This window comes from Diadema antillarum, unplaced genomic scaffold (assembly GCF_040938485.1).
Source record: "Diadema antillarum isolate AM-2024a unplaced genomic scaffold, OU_Dant_1.0 seq00001357_RagTag, whole genome shotgun sequence".
NCBI lineage: Eukaryota > Metazoa > Echinodermata > Echinoidea > Diadematoida > Diadematidae > Diadema > Diadema antillarum.
Window position 1 is genome coordinate 155,773 of NW_027272121.1, and position 21,588 is coordinate 177,360.

Sequence of the window (21,588 nt, forward strand, 5' to 3'; positions counted from 1 at the left end):
TTGCTAGGGGTTTCAGGCGGGAGGCTCTCCGGATCAGAAGGTGCTTTGGGTTGGAGTCTCTGCTGTCTTTTTTAAAAATCTCTCTTGTCTGTAGTAGGATGAGTAGATGCATATGAAGTAATCTACAAATTGGTGCATGAGACTATTCTGCTGTATGAAATATTTGGGCGCTGACCAATAAGTCCCAGTTCAGACAGTTCCTAAATCAATTACAGAATTTTGTTCCTGCATTCACATTAGACACCGTGTGGCGGGACAGTCACCAGAGATCTTATTCTTTTTTTAACGACTGACCGTCCACAGTGCTGCTATCTCGACTGTCCCCGAACTGCGTGGGCAGTCGGGGCTTGGGGCAAGCCGTGTCACTTGAAAACAGACTTCACACATGCACAAATTTGATGAATACAGCTGGTTATCCCAGGACCTGACTTGCTTCACGGGGGTGGGGTGGGGAGGGGGGGAGACAAGTCCCATTGAGCATCCACACTATATAGAGGGGAAAATCTTGCAGTGCGGGAATTTTCCTGCGGGGATCAATGTGAACACAGGGTGTATGTTATTCCCCATTTAGAGTCCCCCCAAACAGGGCACAACCTCCAGAGGTTGTGCCGTGTTTACGTCAGACGGTGGGGACTCTAAATGGTCACAGCACAAAACACCAGTCTGGAGTGAGTCTGGTGTGGATGTCGTTTTAGACAGCTAGCATTAGTCTGGCACAACCTCGAAAGGTTGTGCCATGTTTACCCCAGACAAGGGGACTTTAAACAGTCTCGGCATGAACAAAGCACACGCTTCCAGTAACCTGCTCTGTTTGTAGCAGAGTGCACATGTACATTTTGTATGTACACTCTCAAGGAGAAACGCATGCCCACTGTATGTCAAAACTTATGAAACGTATGTTGACCTCATGCTGGACTACCATGGAAATTTAAACAGGGGTCTCACTCTCACACTCTCACTCTCATATGAACCCCCCCCCCCCCTTCATATAAAAAAATAAGAATGCTTGTTTTCATCTGACATCTTCTCTGGGAGTTCTCCTAGTCAGGAAACCTTAATAACATAAAATACAGAATGTGGGATGTAATGCTACCAAGCAAAAACTTGTATAGGGATTTCATCATCTGTTGGAAGGATGTAGCTGAATGATGCTGTAGGTTAGCACATTATGTGGCTCACCTTTCTCTTTCTCTACTTTTAATGATGATAATAATAATAATACATTGCATTTAACAATATTTCTAATGTCTTTATCCACAGGACATCGTGCCATCTATGTCGGCGTCCATGTTCCCCTCAATGAGGAACAGATGCCTTCATCACAAAAGAAACACCACCACCACCACCACAGCCATGGTCATGGACATGGTCATGGTCATGGTCATGGTCACCACAAGCACCGCAACAAGAGTCGCTCCAAGAATAAAAATGGGGCTAATGGTAGCACAGCAAACAATACCAATGCCACAGGGGATGCCTACTCCCCCAACTCTGACCCCAATGCCAGCGCTGATGCACTTCTTCTTGATAAACAAGGTATTTTTCCCCTCCCTTGAATTTCCACCTGAGCTGATATTTGATATCAGCTTCAAAAAAAAAGTTATCCATCAGCCTCCTTAAAATGCATTTCATTTTCACAAGATCTGTCCTTTCAAGTGGCAGTGATCCCATTTCTGTGATATTCAGACTGTAGGTAATGATTGCTACAGTAACTGCTGTTATATGATTTGAAGATGATAAGTGGTTTAAACTAGGCTTGCTTTCTGATCAGTGTACATTGTGACTTTAAATCGTATGTGATGTGTATGACAGAATGATGGCAATTTTCCTATGGGAAATTAGTTACTTTAATAATCGATTGACCATCTGTTGGTTAATTGCAAGCAATTCATGACATAGTCATTGGAATGTGTTGTTTGAAGGTTTGCATAGTGAAGTAAATGACTCGTAAATGACTCTCAGGGAGAAAGAGTTGCGGTGACACCATGTGAATGTAGTCCTTAACGTGATCGTTGTTTGGCAGAAGAGCCTAGAAAGAGGAGAATTGAAGAGGGAAGCAACATATGGGGGTTGTAAGGAGGGCAAAAAGTGAGGAGTGGGGGACAATAATGGGCTAGAAGTTGAAGTTGCACTAGTGGAGATGGTAGAGAAAGGAACAGAGAGAGTGGTAAGGAAGAATAGAGTGAGAATCAAGTAAGATGTTCGGACATCGTTAGAAGGGGAAAGATGAAATATAAGGGAAGAGGAAGTCATTGGATATGTGTCAAATGCATCCTACTATGTAGGTATGCTTCAAATACAGACTGTACAGTGTAAAAAGAAATTACAACAGAAGAGTCAATAAATCTGTTATATGCCTTGGCATATAGACCAGCATACATATACATGTGACAATAACAATGAAAAAACATATGTCCAGGTGCTGGTGATGGTTTAGTCATCTGATGAATTTTAGTCAGTAGTCAGTGTTATTCTCTCATACAGACCAAGCATCCCAGAGAGTAAAGTTCATCCTGGGGGATGAAGCGGAGGAGGGACATGAGTCCCACGAGATCTTCACTGAGATGGAGGAGCTCTGCTATGGGTCAGATGGTGAGGAGTTGGAGTGGAAGGAGATGGCAAGGTGGGTTGGTCCAGTGGTTGATAACACTGGATACTCAATCTTGCAGTTTGAGGATTCAAAGTCTGGCATTATCCAGAAATACTATTCTTGATGAAGGGAGGGTGTGGGGAGAAAATTTACTATTTAGTCATACTTTTTCATATAAGTTTATCCAAAGCCTCACTCATGTGAAATGTCATGTATAAACAGTTTGAAAGAGTTTTGTTTGTTTGTTTGTTTGTTTGTTTGTTTGTTTGTTTGTTTGTTTTTTGGTTTTTTCTAATGCTTCCTGCCTGCTGACTGAAATGAGGGTATGGTGGTGTCTTTCAGGGCTTTTGGCATAAATTCTTTCTAGGATCGTATAGTCCTGATGGTTCACTCCCACAACCCCAAATGTCCAAGGTGGTTTGGAATATTGCATTTAGCTATGATTTATTTATACAGCTGTAGTTCATGAGCTGTCTTCATCCTCTGTATGCATTTTACATCCTTCAGGTGGATAAAGTACGAGGAGGATGTGGATGTTGATGCAGACAGGTGGAGTAAACCCCATGTGGCAACGCTCCCACTGCACAGTCTGTTTGAACTGAGGAACTGCCTCCTCAATGGCACTGTGTGTCTGGACATGGAGGCAGATGACATTGTTCAGATAGCAGGTGGGTTTGTCAGGAATAGGGAGAGGGGATGGTAGAGAGAGATATATCTAATTTGTATGATAATAAGAAAGGGAGGCGATGAAATGTGCATTAGGCTAATATTTGCTGTGATAGGAGTATTTTAGAATTGGTAGTAGTGTTGCCATCCTAATTTTGCTTTTCAACTTGTAGAGGTATGGAGCTGTGCTGATATCATGTACATAGGTATGAGTGATGGAGAATTTCAGGCATGAGAGGGGAATGAAGTTTAAGTGACAGAATGTTTTGTTTATGTGAAATGGTCTGTGCAAAAGTATTAAAGGTATAGAATTTGTGCAGAGCATAGAAACATTCATCGATTGTCAGCATCATGTCAGCAGAATGTGGAGAAAGTAGGCCTGCGGAAGGAAAAATAATACAACATGAATTGCAATGAAGTTGTGTCAGACTGATGTTTACGGTGCGAAGTGGGCTTTGTAAGATGATATTTTGAAGTGGCTGCTTTAGCTGATAAACACAATGCTCAAAGGGCAAGAAGACATGGCAAGGCTGATGTGAAATTTGAAACAGTGATTTTGAAAATAATTTACAACTCGGTTGATAAAAGGACTGAAAGTTTGTACAGTAATGTAGAAATGAAGAGCATTGTAAGGATGTTGAGGCATATAAATATAGCATAAGAGGCAATATCTGACAAGATATCTACAATGTATATCGTGCATATTTCTTCAACTGATGTAAATGCAATTTGAAAACACAAGTCGCTTCAAATTTTCTGCAGATTTGACTTTTTGAATTATTTTGCCTAGTTTTGAAGGCCCAGTAGTGTGGAAAAACATTGATGGTTAGATTGAATTTGTATCTTTATTCACTGTCCTCCAGGGTACAATAAAAAACCATGAATAGCGCCCATCAGCAACTGTGTGCATTGAAACGTATGCAAACATATGCTCATTGGTAACAGTCGACTCTAGTTGAGATCCTTCAGTCGCGTTTGTACTTAGACATTGAGATCCAATAAAGTTGTACAAAATCTATAATGGTGATTTTTAATTTAAGCAGGGCCAGCTTTCCCACTCTATGGTATCTCCATGCTACAGGGCCTTTAAACATCATTCCTACATTGCAAATGAATTGCAACTGAATGGCTCCATTAGAAAGTCCTTTAATGACTGATAGATATTTATAATCAACAGTGGTGTGATATGAATGGGACCAATTTAGCACCTAAAGAGAGATGATGTTGGAATGAGGATGTGATGCACATGTTGCCATGGTAATGACAGCGGTAACAGGAGGCAGACTTCATTAATGCTAAAAGATGAGCTGTAGACAGTTGAATTTCTGGGCATGCCTTTATTTCCCTTTCTTTGTTAATGAGATGGAGGATTCATACCAAAAAGTGAATAGAAGCTTGTACATTTATGATATGACATGCAAGTTCACTGTAAAGTGAGACCATTTTATAAAGTCACATTATGATCTTAATAAGTATTATCTGCCTTCTGATGACAGGCAGTATTAATAAACAGATGATAGAATAATGTGAGTGACAATGAAGTGCTCATCAAAGGATAAGCTCAGGTTATTATAAGTAGGTGGCTTCACCCTCTCCAGACCACTGCTTGAAAATACTGTACCATTGACATCTGATGTTGTACCATTGACATCTGATGCTGTGTCGTTTGTGTAATTCAATGAGCAAGTTATGCACTGTATTCACATTTGACAGCATACCCTCTTGTTTTATTTTTAGAACCTTCAAGGGGGTCGCAAGATGTTTGAGTCAGCACGATAACATGCTCTGTAAACACAGCATTATGATAGCACCATGTCAATTACCTCTAAATGGCAGATATGTGTAAATCATTGAGTTTAGAGAATGGGGAAGACTGTTTATCAACTGCTGGCTAGCCATGTGGTGCATGAAACATGTAAAATTTCTTTTTTCTTTTTCCCAGAACATGTAGAAAGATACAATTTCCATATCTCCAAGAAATAATCTTTGTGTTTTCAGAAGCTTGCATTTTTCTTGCAATCAGTTTGATATACTGTAAAGTCTTTTAGTTTCTTTGTCACTGTCACACCTTGTCATACATGTATGTAAGTTATTTTTGACTATTCTGTAGTATCTAATGTCAGCAGCAATCATCCAGCAGCAGTACGGTACCAGTGTTGCTTTGTAGGCATGGATCAAACATGTTAAAATACATGTATGTTGACCAGATCAGATGTCATCCTCCAGTACAGTGAGTCCATTTAGCTTTAATGTGGAAATAGTCCAATCACCCAATAACACCCACAGCACCAGTTTATAAAGTAAGCATTGCCAGTCATGTTGTGGTCACTCAAGTCATTATTCCTGGTCCTGTGTCCAACTAGACCTGGTCCTGGACAAGCTTATCATGTCCAACCAGTTGGAGGAAGATAAGCGGGAACAGGTGCGGGAAGCCCTTCTCCGCAAACACCATCACCAGAGCCACAAGAAACACCGAGACAAGCGTGGCAGCAGCCTCCTGCCAATGATTCGCTCCTTGACTGACATCGGACGCAGCCTTTCCACGGGAGGCTCCCACAACCAGAGCATGGAACAGGGTAATGACCCCCTTCACGCACTCCTTTTCACATTCCTTTTTGTTTCCAGTTTAAATCACATCTCAGAATTCTTCTTCTCTGGATACGGAAGACCTTATTTTGTATTTCCTGTAGAGAGTAAACAACTTGTACAAGGATACAACGTCATGCTGACTACTGAAACTCACACACACAAAATAAAAGTACTTGCAGAAGAATGTGTACCTTGAAGTGAGTATTGGAATTCAAAGGCCAAAGTCAAAGCAGAAATATTTTTGATTTGCCTGAAATTAGACGGACAGAAAAAACCCCCAAAACATTGCACATTTAAATTCACAATAAACAGAAGTGTGGAGGATGTGATACTCCGTAAGGTTTTGCCAACCTAAAGACTTTTAGACCGCTCTGTACACAAAGATGTTGATATGATATGAATATGTTAGATGCAGTCCTTAAGGGTTTAACCTCTGATAGGCCAAGGGCCTTTGTCATTCCCTGGAATCCACTTCATTTAAAGTGTCTTTACTATTCTACTATTCTCTAATTTACGGGGTAAGAATCCCTGGTACTGTTAGTGTTTCGTCATTGCTTAGTTATCCTCCTTTGTCTTCTTTTTAGTGCATGTGTTTATATAGATTTTTTAAAGAAATGTGAAATATACATGTAATTGAATTGAATTGACTTGAATCATGTTTCTGCTGACATGATCATTATTATTCTATTTTTGTGTCAAATCATAGAATTGTCTAAAGATCTAATTCTCTCTCTCTCTCTCTCTGTATCTGCCTGTCTTCAGCTGCCAATCTTGCTTCCCACGGCTCATCTCCAAACATGCAGAATACTTCAGGCAGTGCCGGCAGCTCACTGACAGTCCAGAACCAGGCAGAGCCAATGACTAAAAATGACACCTCAGGCAGCCTACCCAAGGTGTCCAGCCAGCACAGTCTGAAGGTAGGTTACCATAGCAACCCATGCTGGACCTCAGCATCATTCCCTCATCCCTAGGTTTACCTTGAAATGGCAAGAATGTTTTCTCAGAATTTATCTCTAACAAGGCATGTGCATACAAAAGTGTATGTTCGCCTTCTTCTGAATTTAGATTTATTGGCTATGTAGAGTTCAGAAGAAAACATAACCTGATACGCTGTATGCAGGTATTTGTGGTTTGCAATAGTGAGTTCTCTTTTCTTGTTGTTGTGTTAATGGATTAAGTAAATCAGAGCATCAGACTGAATGCAAGGCTAAGCAAGCAGAATGGATTGTTATGCAGAGAGCAAGGTAACAAACTGTGAGACAAGAAGTAAAGTGTGGAATGTCCCTGCTGAGTCATAGTATGTCTTTGTGTGTATTGTCTCATTCATTGATTTAATCACATCCTTTCTTAATATTTTTGTCACTCTATTTCTGTTATGTCCAAGTGTTTCTAACAATTAGTTATTACTCTTAAAGGAAATTTTGTCTCCACTGTTGCATGTTAAACACTCTTGATTACTCTGATCCATCTTCTAAATGCATGGAGACAAACATGGAAGTCTCCTTTACCTTGGAGAGACTTTGTTTTGAATAAAACTGGTAGAACCAGATCATTAGATCACTTAGATTTTTTACATGTATACCTCACATTACATCTTACCAGCAATGGGAAAAACTTGTTCTTTGCATTATGAATAACAGTTTACAACAAAAACTATTAAACTAAATTAGAACATCCCATATTCATGCACAGATTATAATATGCACCACTCAGCCTATAGGTTGTGTTAAGTAATTTCTTGGTAAATCATGAATTGTTGCATTTTTCGTGTAATGGTATTAATGTGTTAGAATTGGTACTGGCATATTCATGATACAATGTATCTTAGATATTTGAACCCTAATATACATTGTAATAGTAATACTAAAAGCTGCAGGGTTAACATGATTAAGGGGAATAAAACCAAAGTTTACATGTGGATTAAGTGAGTGCAGCGTCATAAGTAGAACCCAGCAGCAAAGTTCAGGGAAAATTGGACAATCTGTTTAAAAAGTTGTGATTTTTTGTACATATGTTATCCAGAAACAGATCATCATTCTGTTAAGTTTTCGTCACTGGTCTAGTGAGAGCAAACTTTGACATGACTTGTAGATCTGGAGATTGGGTGTTGCAATAATCTCCATCACTAGTTGTTGAAATCCAATAATTTCTTGCCCAATACAAAAATAAGTTTTAGCATTGCTGTCATGTTGCTCAGGGTTTAGAAATGTGGCCAAATTTGAGATGTAAGAGGGAGAGAGGTGGAAATGAGGCAGTGAATCATGTTCCTAAATTTGATGCCCTACTTTAGGATTCTGGCATCATGTCAGCTTGACTTCTTGCCAAAGTTGAGCATGCCTGGAAAAAATTGTATATGTTAAGCCTGGAGTTGAGTGTAGAGGTAACCCATCTGATATAGTTTATGTTTGCACTGCGTCATGTACATAATTAAATAGGGATCGAGGGTGGGGTTGGTCTGTCATCTTTAGATCATATGAATAGATATTCATTTCTATTAAAGAAGGTTCATGTTGGAATAAAAATAGTCTCTTTTGCACACATACTTTGGAAATGGATATTTATGCTGTGAAAGATGCTGAAAAATAACACTTTATTTGAAATTAGATGAAGTTAATCCATTACCTACTGTAATCTTAGTCCAATTGCTTGAAAAGTATTTGCAGAAAAAAAAAAGCCAAAAGCAAAACAAACTTGAATTCCTTGTAAACAAGATATTTCCCTACATTATGGTCAATGGGAGAATCATATTAACCTGATTATTTAGTTCTTATAAAAGAGTGTTTCTCATGTGAAAAGTTTTATGCAACAGGCCCTACAGGTGTCCAATATAATAAGGCTGTGAGGGTTACGATAGTCTGGAGACAACAAGTTTTCAGGGTCATTCTATTTGTGTGTGTGAATGAAGAAGGTATGTGTTTAGATACCTTTAGACTCTCCTTTACAGTTCATGTCACTCTATGATTACATTTCAGCTATTGTATTATAGGTGCATGCAAATTCCTGGAAATTGTCCGTGCGTAAATATACCTGGCATTTTTATTGTTGATATGAATTCTGCAGAGCTGGTGGGTTTATTCTCTGCGTTTCACAGAGATGTGCACCTTTTATGCTGGTTGGCCCAACCATGTGTTTGTTTTTGTTGCATATCTAGATAGCAAACACATCACTTAAAGGGCATTATATCTTTATGAAATTATATGTATACATGTACATGTACAGCTGTATGTACAATGTACATGCATGTACAAATATAGGTGTACCCATGTACATATATGTACATAATCAGAATACATTGGCTCATCTAGCTTCACAAGATCTCTAGTCTGAGTATTCAACGTGCTTTTATAGTTATAGTATAGTTATAATACAATGTTTTGCTTGTGTTGTAAAACATATTTAATCCTCTTTCACATTAGTCCTATTTCACTGTATCAAATTGAATTTTGTACAAATGTATGAACCCAGTATGTTCTTGCAAGTGTATGCATATAATTACTTGGTCACATATTAATTGATCAGAACACATCCATTGGAATGTAGCACTCACTTATACTGAGCATTAATTCTCCTCTCTGTGTGTTGTCTGTTGTAAAGTGCTAGAAACTGAAGGAAAAAAAATGTTGCTCTGCTGAAGGGTTAAATTGCTTTTGACAAGAATCTAGAAATATCATTGCTTGTTTATCAGGCAAAACACATGTTAATTTACTGTACAAATTGCATCCATTCAGTGCATTTTTTTAACCCTTTCATAGTTGCTATAATACATTAGATTTGAAACCATCCATTTCAATAGAATGGTGCAGTGCCCCCCCCCCCTACATATTTTAATATTTTAGATCCAAAATCTCAAAGTATTTTGCTCATCTATTTCGGGAGTGGTTAAATTTGCAATCGTGGATTACAGCGCTGAACAGAAAAATGTATATGTGCATGTTACACCAGAGTCAATATTTACATGTGTCTTTAAATTCGCGAAAACAAAAACCTCGTGAAATATTTGCCGTATCCAGTAGTTCAGCAGAGCAGCAGTTTTTGTTTGTGTTTTGTTTTTTGTATCTTTACTGTCAAGTGGTATGTGCGTCCCTTGTGAAGGTACACCCATACACGTATTGTATCCCCTGAATGTTTGTGTATGTATATGTGTATTCTAGATGTGTCCTCTGTTTCTTACTCTTTCTTCTCACAGAAAAGGTTCAGCGATGCCCGGCTCTCCATTCCTCACAACCTCCAAGGATTAAGTCTATCGGTTGGATACTACTTTCTTTGTTCTCTTTTTTTTTTTTATTGCTGTTTTGTTCTTCCTCCTTTTTTTTTCCCCTCTTTGTTTTGAGGAGGAATCTTGAAAACTTCTTGGCTCACGTCACTGCAGGGGAAAGAAGCAAGGCATTAAATAGATTCTGATTTTTTATCATTGATCTCATTTTCTTTTTAAGCTATGGATTGCACTTTCATATTCATTTATTCAATCATATATTTATTGAATATTCATACATTAATCTTTTTTTGCTTTTGCTGGTCCCTCCCCACCCAAAACAACCTAGATGCTTTTGTTTGTCATTGTTAGTATTGTTCCTGCTGGTGTTTGTGTTGAGTGTATCCCTCAATCCAGGAATGTCTGTTACTCAGGTGTAGAGTTATGATAGTGACATTATATACCTTGAGACAGTGATCCTTAACCTCGAGTATATCTATTTTGACGATAAGCTCTGGCCTCCCAAACAATGATGTGAGCTTACACAACGAAGCTTTTCCTCAAAGGTAGCTATCCTCAAGGAGAGGCTCACTGCCCCCTGTAACTTTACTTATCTACAGGTTCCTATCAACAAGTTCTGTCTGCTCAATGCCAAACTACGAGTGGGGAGCCCCACGGCTCGTTTATAGAGCACTAACCCTAAATTATCTTGTGGATAGCTATCTTCAAGTTAGCTACACCAATGTATCAATGAGTGTGTCTACACTATGCTTAACTCCAAGCCTATCCTCGAAGATAGCTATCCTTGAGGTTAAGGATCACCGTCAGAACATTACTACATTGTCTTCTCGAATCTGTAGAATGCAAATTTCCATCCCAGCTGATCACAAATTATACACCTGTATGTATTTTCTGGTGAGAGAAAAACAGCACGTAGCCAATAATGCAGCATAGCCAATTAACTGAAACAACTGTAGCCACATAAAAGAAATCATTTATTTGAGGTTCAGGTGTGTGTGTGTGTGTGTGTTTGTGTGTTTGTTTGTTTGTTTGTTTGTTTGTTTGTTTGTATTGATGTCATCCTCCTTGGTATCTTGATATTGAGTTTGGAATGAGTTTACAACAATTAAGAGGCAAAGAGTTTATCATCGATGCTACACTATCCAAACTATGGTTTCATTAGGTCTTGCAAGCTTAAAGTCTTCTTATAAAACTAACATGACTCTTGGATCACAGTTTTACTTGTATCACACTCTCTCCTTTTTAAGCTCTCCCGAGCCAAAGGCTCCATTGAGCCATTACAATCATTCATTGTCTGCTGTCCGTCATGTGCAAACTTTTTACATTTTCAGTTTTTCTCCTTGAAAACCCAGTGACAGACTTTTACCCAATTTGGCAAGTAGCATTCCAATGGTGACAAGATCTTGTTCAAATGGGCACCATGTTCCTTCCCCCATTTTAGGGAATCTTAACAGATCTTCTTCTCTAGAACCAAAAGTGATAGAGATTTGTTAGCACTATTGTAGAGTAATTAAATTGGTGACTGCAGTTTCAAGTTTGTGTATGATGGATCAGGGGAGGAGGGGAGGGGGGCTGGAACCAAGTTTGGGTTCAATTTTCTCATTTTCATTTTCTTAAAAACACATGTTCAATTTTCACCAAACATGGCATATGTTTTCACTTTAAGTGATAGAATGTATGTTTGCACAAATTTGCACCATGCCCCACATGGGACCCAGAACCCCAAATTAGAGAATCTTTACATATTTTCTTCTACAAAACCAAAAAATGTTCTGAAGACATACAATGTACAGTAGTTATTAAATATATTTTCAAGTTTCTTTATGGCAGATCCAGGGTTCGAAGCCTGAATGAGATTAGGGCCCAGTTTACACATTTTTGATCTCCTTTATAAAAAAAAAAAACAAAACAATGACAACAGCAACTAAAGGTTGATTTCTTCACAAGATTGATAGTGTTATTGCCAATATGATAGAAGACATATTGTCACTGTAACCTCCTGGAGGTCCCCAAAGCTCCCTATTAAAGGGGAAGGCTAGTAACTGATCAGTGGGAATCAGTGGAAATGCTGGGAGATGATTGTTCCAATCCTTATGGGATTCATTCAAGAGTACATTGTATATCTATTGTTGTGTGAAAATGATTTACTTCAGAACGGTCTCATATTCAAGTAATGTGCAGATTAATGCTCCGTCACTGACCAGGGACGCTAACCTGGAAGCATTAAACTGCACATTACTTGAATATGAGACCGCATTCTGAAGCAAATCATTTTCACACAACAATAGATATACAATGAACTCTTGAATGAATCCCATAAGGATTGGAACAATCATCTCCCAGCATTTCCACTGATTCCCACTGATCAGTTACTAGCCTTCCCCTTTAAAGTTAGCTACACCTGTAGTATTTATTTCTTGGGTAATACCCTGCAAGAGTGTGTGAAAAGTGAACTTGTGATACTAAGGTGAGCACAAGGCCTCTCTCGTTTCAGAAGATATTTTCCCCTCACTGGTTACCTTTTGTTTATTACCAGCTGACTTGCTGATGGTTTTGTCATTGTCGTCGTCGTCGTCGTCGTTGTTGTTGTTGTTGTTGTTGTTGTTGTTGTTGTTGCTCTGCTTTTCCCACCCCCCCCCCCAAACTTTTGTTTTGTTTTTTCTATTCTATGCTTTGTGTTGCATCTGGGGCCCGTTGCATAAAAGTTACAATTATGGTAACTTTGCCATCCAATGGTAACTACCATGGCAACAATGCTCAACAGCCAATCAAAATCAAGAATTCCATGGAAGTTACCATTGGATGACAAAGTTACCATAATTGTAACTTTTATGCAACGGGCCCTTGGATATGATGTTAGAGTCACTTTCCTCTCCCAATGTGGATACCCAATATTCCCTGCCCTTATTCCTGCCCTACACCCCTCCCCCCCCCCCCCCCTCCCCAGCAAAAGGCTCACTTACTTATACTGAAAGTCTGATTGCACAAATAAATTAAGTTAGGTTACATTGTGTTATACAGGTTAGTAAATCTTACCTCGATTAAAGGAAAGAGGTCTTCTTGTAGAAATTGCATATCCAGACCACATTCTGATTTGTTTGTTTGTGCAGGAGCCTCATACAGGGACCAAAATTGTGTCTTTTGACGGGATGGGAGATTTTTCATGGTTAATTTCTTTTTCTTTTTCCTCTAATGAGAGGTGCATGAGCTATTTGATTTCTTTTTTCTTTTCTTTTCTTTACAGCAGATTCAAATATTTATCGTATATTAGAGTACTGGAGACACAAAAGAATAAATGAAAATGTATGGTTGTGCTATCACATGCCTTCACTTTTTCCTCATTAAAATCAAAACACAGAAAGCATATTCCTGTACATTAATCTGCAAAGTTTTTGTTATGCAATGTATTAAACCATCATAAGGGAAAATTCTTCTTCCTTTGTTTTGTGGGGGGGCAGGGTTTTTTTCCTTATTGTGTGGTTTATGGATGTAAATCGTAAACTCATTTCATGTCTGTAGACTAATTTGCAGATACATTCTCTTTGATGAAATTCATTGCTTACTTCAAGTTTGAGACATAAAGCCCTGTGCACTCATTTGTTGTTGATGGTTTTAGATTACTGTGTATTTCATCAAAATATTGCAATATACAGTTCACTAATACTCCACATTCTGTAAACACATATGCTTTATAGGTATATTTATAAGAAATTGAGCATAGTTAGAAATTAATTTGTACTATCACAGAAGGAAAAGCACGTATAGCAACAACATTGCTGTGTTGCTGCTACATTGTAGTTGAAAAAGAGCTTCAAGCACACATAACCAAAGTGAGGTTTCCCATGCCGACATACGTTTTGTCTAATTCATGGTGCTGTTGGAGTGTTTACAGTTGATTAAAGCTTCAAGCATTGCAACATATCAGCTATACTGCCATTAGAATATTCAGAGATATTGCAGTTACATTAACTGTGCCCCCTCCCCTTGTTTTTCTTGTTATATGCACTTTTGAAGTTCTGCATGACATGATTTCAGTGCTAATTGTGTACTAGCCTGAATTCAAGTCTGATGTGATTATTATCACTTGTCCCTCACCTGGGCATCCTGTCATGTTGCACTCTTTCCATGTCCACAGAAGAGGCTCAGCGAAGCAAGAATGTCACTTCCCCAGAATCTACAAGGCCTCACGCTCTCGGTTGGAATTTGATTGATTATATCATATCTGTCTGACTTTGTCTTCCTTTGTCTTCCTTTACTTTGTCACCATTAACATTTCAAATTCATTTAATATTTCCTCTCTCACATCATCAGCATTTGTCAAAGGGATATTAAGATGAAAGAATGTTTTGGGATACTCCTGAATGCATGATGATTATAACTGTGCATTCATGAATGGCCAGAAAGTGTTCTGTTATAATCACTAGGAAATGAAAGAGGACACCATGGTTAACAGAGCTCACTTACGTCACATTCATGGCTGTTGATTGACATGGCTGCTAAATGACAAAGCTGCTAAAACTGTCCGCAAATTCATCATTTCATCATTGCTTCATGCAGGGTTGCGGATGTATTCTGGTATACAGCATGCACAACACTTGATTACTCCAGAGCATTGCCTTATCTCTGTTTCATAAGAACCAAAATGCTATTGAAAGGTTTTTTAATATTAAGAAAAAAAAGATTCAACAATTGCATCTCCCATGGTAACAACCAATCAGCTTTCAGCATATTCCATGGTACTTGCAATTATGTTTTACAGCTGCCATCAATTTTGCAAAAAAGGAGACTCTGACAATTTGTACCTTCACATCTAACAATAGTAACTCATGTATGGCTTCTCTCAAGATGTACAGGGTTGTGTCGTCTTGTAAACTAACTTGTTGCCATGGCAGTGTTTCCATAGTGACATTACCATAATGTGTGAGATTAAATGTCCGCTGCCTGTTACATAATAGGCCTCTCATTACCATGTTTGTCATGTACTCCAGAATTCATCATTGTCCCATTTGTGTGTCATGTTGTTGTAACAACTTGTGCTTTCATGTTTACTGACTTATAATATTGCATGGAAATGTTTGTGCAAGCATCATATAAGAAGATGTTTGAAATACATGTATTATGGCAACATACAAAATGTGTTTGGTGTATGTTTTGATATGCATTGTTTATGTTTTCCACTCTTCTCAGTCATAATATAATTCATCATTTTTGAACAAATCATTCTTTTCGTGACGTATTTTGACCATTATATAATCATGCCATCGTCTTCATCATCGTCATCATCATCATCATCATCATCATCATCATCATCCTTGTCATCAATGCCATTGACATCATGACTGTTTCCATGCTGGCTGTTAGCCTGTCCATTATTCTTGTATCATCTTCTCCTTCATACATGTATCTGGCTGTAAATTGCATTTCTGTGCTACTTCCTCTGAAGCCTAGTTATCTTGGGTAGCATGCTGGTATTGTAGTTATCATGATCAAGCCCATGAACACCAAACCAGATAACCAGGAATTCAACCAACAGCAATTGAGCACCACCACCCCCCCCCCCCCCACTCTCTCTTTGATAGTGGAGGGACTTTGTACATCCGTATATACACATTTTATTCTGATTTAAATCTCACTATTTGTGTGAATATAACTTAAAAGCACCTCATTCTTTGTCCAAATGGATGTAATATGAAAATCCAATCATGCATTTGGTTCCAATCAAAAAAAAAAAAAAAAAACTGTAGGTAAAACAGGGTTTTGCTCTATTTTTTTTTTTTTTTTTTTTTTTTGAGGGGAAGGGGAACAGATGTTTACAAACAAATACTTGTGTCTTAATCTGGATTTAATCCCTGGTTTCTGGCCACATGTGAATGGGGCTAATATGATTCATATTTATCACATATTCCTTGATTTATGATAACAAAAATAGAATGACATGTTCATGTTGATATGCTGTTGAACATGTCATCTCTCCGCAGTGTTTGATAATAGAGAAAAAAAAAAAAATCATGCAGCTTGTGATATTGATTTGTATCAGACAGTGTCAGGGGCCTGTGGTTATCTTGGAATGTTACTCATGTAGTAAAGGTATGGAATGTCATGGATGATGCATCCTCATGCTGGAAAGTTCTATTTTCCTTGCCTGTCAAATCTCCATGGCAACAGATGTCATCTTTATTTCTGTCATCGCTATCATCCAAAGATTTATGCAGTACACAACAATTGTCAACTATGATTCTTCTGTGCTTATCAGTATCATCAAAGCAGGAGAAATAAAATAATATGCAGCTGCACTCTTGTTTATTACTGCTAGTAATAATAACAAACATTCCAATTTGTTTGAGTTTACTGCATGTCATGTGAAATATTTCTATTGCTTCAGCTTTGATTTGCATTTAATATTTTTGTATTGTCTCTACTTCACATTCTTGTATATGCTTTGTTGATTGCAAAGATTGTGATTTATGAGTGTGTCAATGTTTCATTGAGACGTTCAATCTGTTCTTGGCTATGCTTCTCAGCTTTTTGCTTAGATATTTATGGTAAATGTCCATTTTACACTTGTGCTGAGATGGCCTAAGCTGTTTTGATTGTGTGGAGATTGTCATGGTTGTTGATGTCATGTTATTTTGTTATTGTTTTGTTTTATAGAATGAATTTGCCAATCATAGTAGATCAAACTCATTTAAGAGCAAGAAGTTTTCCAAGGTATGTGTTTCTGTGCCGACACTGATCTTGTCTGCACCAGCGTGGATCGTGATAAATAATCCTGTCTTTTTAAAATTCTCTCTACTGCCTTCCTCTGGGATTTGTTAATTCCTGTCAGAAAATGATTTGCACTTGTCAATGTTACTTTAATTCTTAACACATTTTCTTTTAATTATCTAATAAATCAAGTACATCTCTTTCTCCCTGTTCTGAGTCTGGTGTTCATCACAATGAATTTGGGAGCACTGGGGTCCTTTTGGGGGAAAATATATTTATAGTAGCTATTCCTAGAAATGAATCTGGCCTGAAGAGATAAAGAATACTGTAAAACAAGAAATGTTCACGTGCATTTTAATTTCGCGAATTTTGCGAGCGCCAAGATTTGTGAAATTAAAATGCACCCGAAATTTCTTATCTACATTATATGCATTAAACGCAAGAGGCAATTCGCGAAAATTTCTTGCCGCGAAAAAGGCCGTTGGCTCCAATTCGCGAAAATTTCGTGCCGCGAATATATCATGTTTTACAGTACACAGCACCACTGGTACTTGCAAGTAGCTCACAACCATGCAATCAATGGTGATACCACTTCTTTTTTTTTAGTCTTTTTTTTATTAAGTTTTCCCCCCCCCCAAAAAAAAAAAAAAAAAAAGAGAAAATGAATAAATAGATAAATAATAAATAGATAAAGATAAAAGAAAATGAAAATACAGTAAAAGAGAACATCACTAAATTTTATTTAGAGATATTCAAAAGCTGCTGAATTTGAAAGTACAGAGTTTCTCCATTTATGAGAAGTTATTTATGCAGTTATTTTGTTTTACTTTCTAGCATTGTATAAAGGGAAAGAATGAGAAAAATATCATTGAAGCATCAGCTAATAATACCCTAATATCCTATATACGGGCATGTACATATAGGCTGACTCACTGTCCCAGATTTGTTCACAGTGGAGAAAGGAAAGAGTACCAAGTTGTAATCTATTTAAATCAGTCTGTTTTTACTATGCTGTATTTCTCATTCTAAAGTGAGAGTTGGGACTAATGCAGTAAAGTAAAAAAAATCCAGTATAATTTGGTCTGGGGCTTAAAGGCTGCACAATTTTAGCATATTATTATATTGAGAGCCAAAAGGTTCTTCTATACATGCTCACAAGCATACATTGTATTAGTGCCCATTTGTTTTCGAAGTGATTATGAAATGGTATGGTACAACGTGTAACTGTCCATTTTTGTTTACATGTATGTGCATGACTTGTGTGGTGGAAACTGGTTGAGGGGGCTGGTTGAGGGGGTCCGGTTGAAGGGGCTGGTTGAGGGGTTCCGGATGAAGGGGGTAGATTGAGGGGGACTGGTTGAAGGGGGTAGGTTGAGGGGGGCTGGTTGAAGGGGCTGATTGAGGGGGCTGGTTTTGAGGGAAAGAGAGGAGGTTGAACCAACAGAAATCATTTAAAAAAAGGCTGTACACCAAAGCACACATAGCATGTTCATGGAACTGCAATATTTGCGCTTATAATGACAGTTGAGATCTTCTACTTATCTAGACAAGTTGTTGCATGAATTGTTATGTACATGTAAGCATTAGTGCAATGTAGGTAATTTAGAGAAATTATAGATTTTTCTAGTAATATTTCTTTGAGAAGCCTCTCATATCACTTCCATGCAATTCTCTCCTTCAATGTACATGTATGATCAATATACACACCATTGTGTTCAGTCAAAGTGTGCACTTGGCACACTGTGATATGAATCAAGCGAGTCAGAATTGCACAGAAAAAAAAAAGAATCAAGATTCAAAAGAGTGACAGAAGCACAAGAAGGGGTCTGTAAACCAGCACATATAGAAGTATTTCTTGGCAGACCTTTATCAAGTCACAGCAAACTGAGTGCTTTCTTTGGTGCATTCAGAGTGTATTGTGCCTTCACAGAAAATGGAAAAAAGAGAGCAACATAATGAATGCCCAAGAAAATTTGTGTTCAAGTCTTTGACATTCCTTTGAGGTTTACTAACACATTGTTGTGTTTTCTTACACTTAACAGTGTGATGAGTGCATGCTATTTCTTTCTGTGTGAGCAGCTGTCTCAGTTTAATTGAAGCTTCATCAATTAACCAAATATTTTATGGCTACTTGATGTGTCTAACCACTAATCAAGTGTGAAAGTCTTATGATGATGGTGTTTAGATTCACTGAGTATTGCAGTTCTCCTCGTTGGTCTGTCTGTTCACTATAGCAGGAATTCATTCAGTCACTCTTCTCCCTCTTCCTTCTTTTCAAAGGAGGAAGCTCCAACTTTTGACATTATCTTCAAGAGGAAATACATGAAGAAGAGAACCTGTTTTTTTTTAAGTCATTTACTGGAGACATCAGTTTACTTTAAAATGATACTTTTTTTTTTCGATTTAGACATAAAACATGCTCATCAGTGACAAGTCAAGGATACGGGTATTTGATGTGAATATGATGACCAAAATGTGTTAATGAAAGGGTTGTGTTTGTGTGTGTACATTTGTGAATTATCAAAAGCCATGAGGGTTAGGTTGTAAATCGTTGATTGCAAAACTCAGATTTTTGAAATCATTGCTTCTGTTGCAAAGCATGCTGTACATGCACAGCACTCAAGGTCAGACTTGTCACTCCATTGCATGATCCATACAAACAAAGCAACCTTACTTTGACCATCAAGCCATTTCCACCAAAGAACAAAAAACAGCATTAATTGCATGTTGTGCATACGTTCAGGTGATGGGTCAGTAAATTGAAAGTACCTCAAGGCCATGTACCTTGTTTGAAAAGAAAAAAAAAACAAGGGAAGTGACATGACAATAATCCTGAAATATTTGTGTGAACCTTATTTTAAACTATTTTTTTCTTGTCTGAATGAATATTTCCTCCATTCAGGCTAGGCACAGTTTCATGCGCAAGATTCCACCAGGAGCTGAAGCATCCAATGTTCTTGTTGGTGAAGTAGACTTCCTGTCACGTCCTATCATTGCCTTTGTTCGTCTGCGCACTGCTGTCTCCCTGGGAGACTTGACTGAGGTACCCATTCCCACTCGTTTCCTCTTCATCCTGCTGGGCCCACAGTCATCAGAGACAAAGCGGTACCATGAGATCGGCCGATGCGTGGCTACCCTTATGTCTGATCAGGTATGTAATACAAGGTGTGTAGGAATGCCCCCCACCTTGGTGTTAAAAAGCAGCATAGAGTAGGGATGTAGTCATGGTTCAGAGGATGATTCAGACTCGACATTTCCGTATGAGATTTTAAGATGATTTGTCTTCCAGTTAACATGTGAGGCACCTTTAAGATATCCTCCAATGATAAAGTTTCTTTTCTGTGAAGCACCACATCTAGTAATCAATCAAACGATGTGAATTTTATGATAATTTTACACACTGAATACATTCAATTGAAGCCACAGTGCTTATATGACTCAGCATAACCATTGAGTACATCTCAACTGAGGTTAACTAGGTTCAAAGAATGTGAACTTTACTACAGGCTGGTTAGAATTTATGTGTGATACCTCCTTATGTTCTTAAAGAGAGGAAGCTAGCACGCAACAACAACAAAAAGAGGACTGTGCCATTGTAGACATCGTTATACGCTAGTGTAGAGAGCAATAAGTACACCTCTTCTGGAAATCTCTATTGCTTATCCATTCTTTATCAGGACTGTTTTAGGCTTTTAAAAGCTTTCCTAAATGTCTGGCCTTTTTCTCTTTCATTAACTCACTTTAAAGCACCTAAGATTTCATTGGAGATACATTATAGGTTTAACTATATTTATCAAAGAATATCTGTGATTGCTGCAACAGAAACAGTGAGAAACATTTGGACATTGTGGGTCACGGAATGGCAGGGAATTAGATTTTTTTCCCCCTTCTTTGTCATGTTAATGCTGGTTGAGAACTGGAAACCTTTCCAGTCTGTTTGTCATCTTTCTCCTCTTCATTATCTTCCTGAAGAAAGAAGAGGAAACAAGTGAAATAAGTGACTAACCAGCAATGAATCAGACATTCCCTGTGGAGTGAAAATTGACAACCAGGGCATTGTTTACTGACATGAGACTGTCATGCCAAGTAATGAAAAGGGCAACATATGTCCAGCATGTAAAGACATTGTTAGACTGATGGATATTTCAGAAGTCCTTTCATTAGAGGCTGGCCTCTTTTCACTCTTGCTCTAGGAATGGAAAAGTTTTCTCATCCTTCTTGTAGTCAAAAGAACATACACTGGGCAAGGGTTGACTGCAAGTCTTGATTATCTTTTTTTAATAACTCATCCAATTGAGGTGGAGGTAGGAGATAGGGGAACCTAAGCATGGAATGACTGCCTTTAAATTGTGATTCAGTTTGTAGTCAGCAACAAAAACATTTCCTTCATGGGAAATTGCATGGCACTGATGTGAGGATAGAAGCCTAGTATGCAGTCCTTCAAGGTCCTGTAGAGGTTTGTGAAATCTCTCCCAATATTAACTTTCTCTTTGATATGATGTCATTGTCTTTGGTGAAGCTAAAAGAAAATGTGATTTCATGTCTGATGTTGATACTTGTGTAGAATAACTTTCAAGGGCATCTTTAAAATAGTGATTTTTTTTTTTTAAATAATGCATACTGTGTATTTGTTTGATGAACAATCACACACTTTCTTTTTCCCCCTTGGATCAGGAGTACAATATTGACTGTGATATCCATCTCTCAATACTTCTCTGTGGTATACTTCCTAAACTGTGACCAATAGGGAAAGTTTTTTATCCCCATTCACAATTCCCAACTAAAACTTTGTTCTCCCAGGCAGACTGAGGGTGAGTCTTCCATT

General features: G+C 38.0%; 1 protein-coding gene across 1 annotated transcript in view; it reads left to right on the forward strand.

Annotated features, from left to right (window-relative positions):
• The window catches only part of LOC139708629 (electroneutral sodium bicarbonate exchanger 1-like), a gene marked incomplete at its 3' end in the record, with an annotated part of 88,219 nt that overhangs the window by 59,580 nt on the left and 7,051 nt on the right, over positions 1 to 21,588 (forward strand). Inside the window, exons 3-9 of the mRNA XM_071620569.1 lie at positions 1,261 to 1,536; positions 2,485 to 2,623; positions 3,098 to 3,258; positions 5,620 to 5,832; positions 6,608 to 6,762; positions 10,032 to 10,091; positions 19,666 to 19,914. Coding sequence (XP_071476670.1) covers positions 1,261 to 1,536; positions 2,485 to 2,623; positions 3,098 to 3,258; positions 5,620 to 5,832; positions 6,608 to 6,762; positions 10,032 to 10,091; positions 19,666 to 19,914 — 1,253 coding nt within the window. The remainder of the gene's footprint in view (positions 1 to 1,260; positions 1,537 to 2,484; positions 2,624 to 3,097; positions 3,259 to 5,619; positions 5,833 to 6,607; positions 6,763 to 10,031; positions 10,092 to 19,665; positions 19,915 to 21,588) is intronic.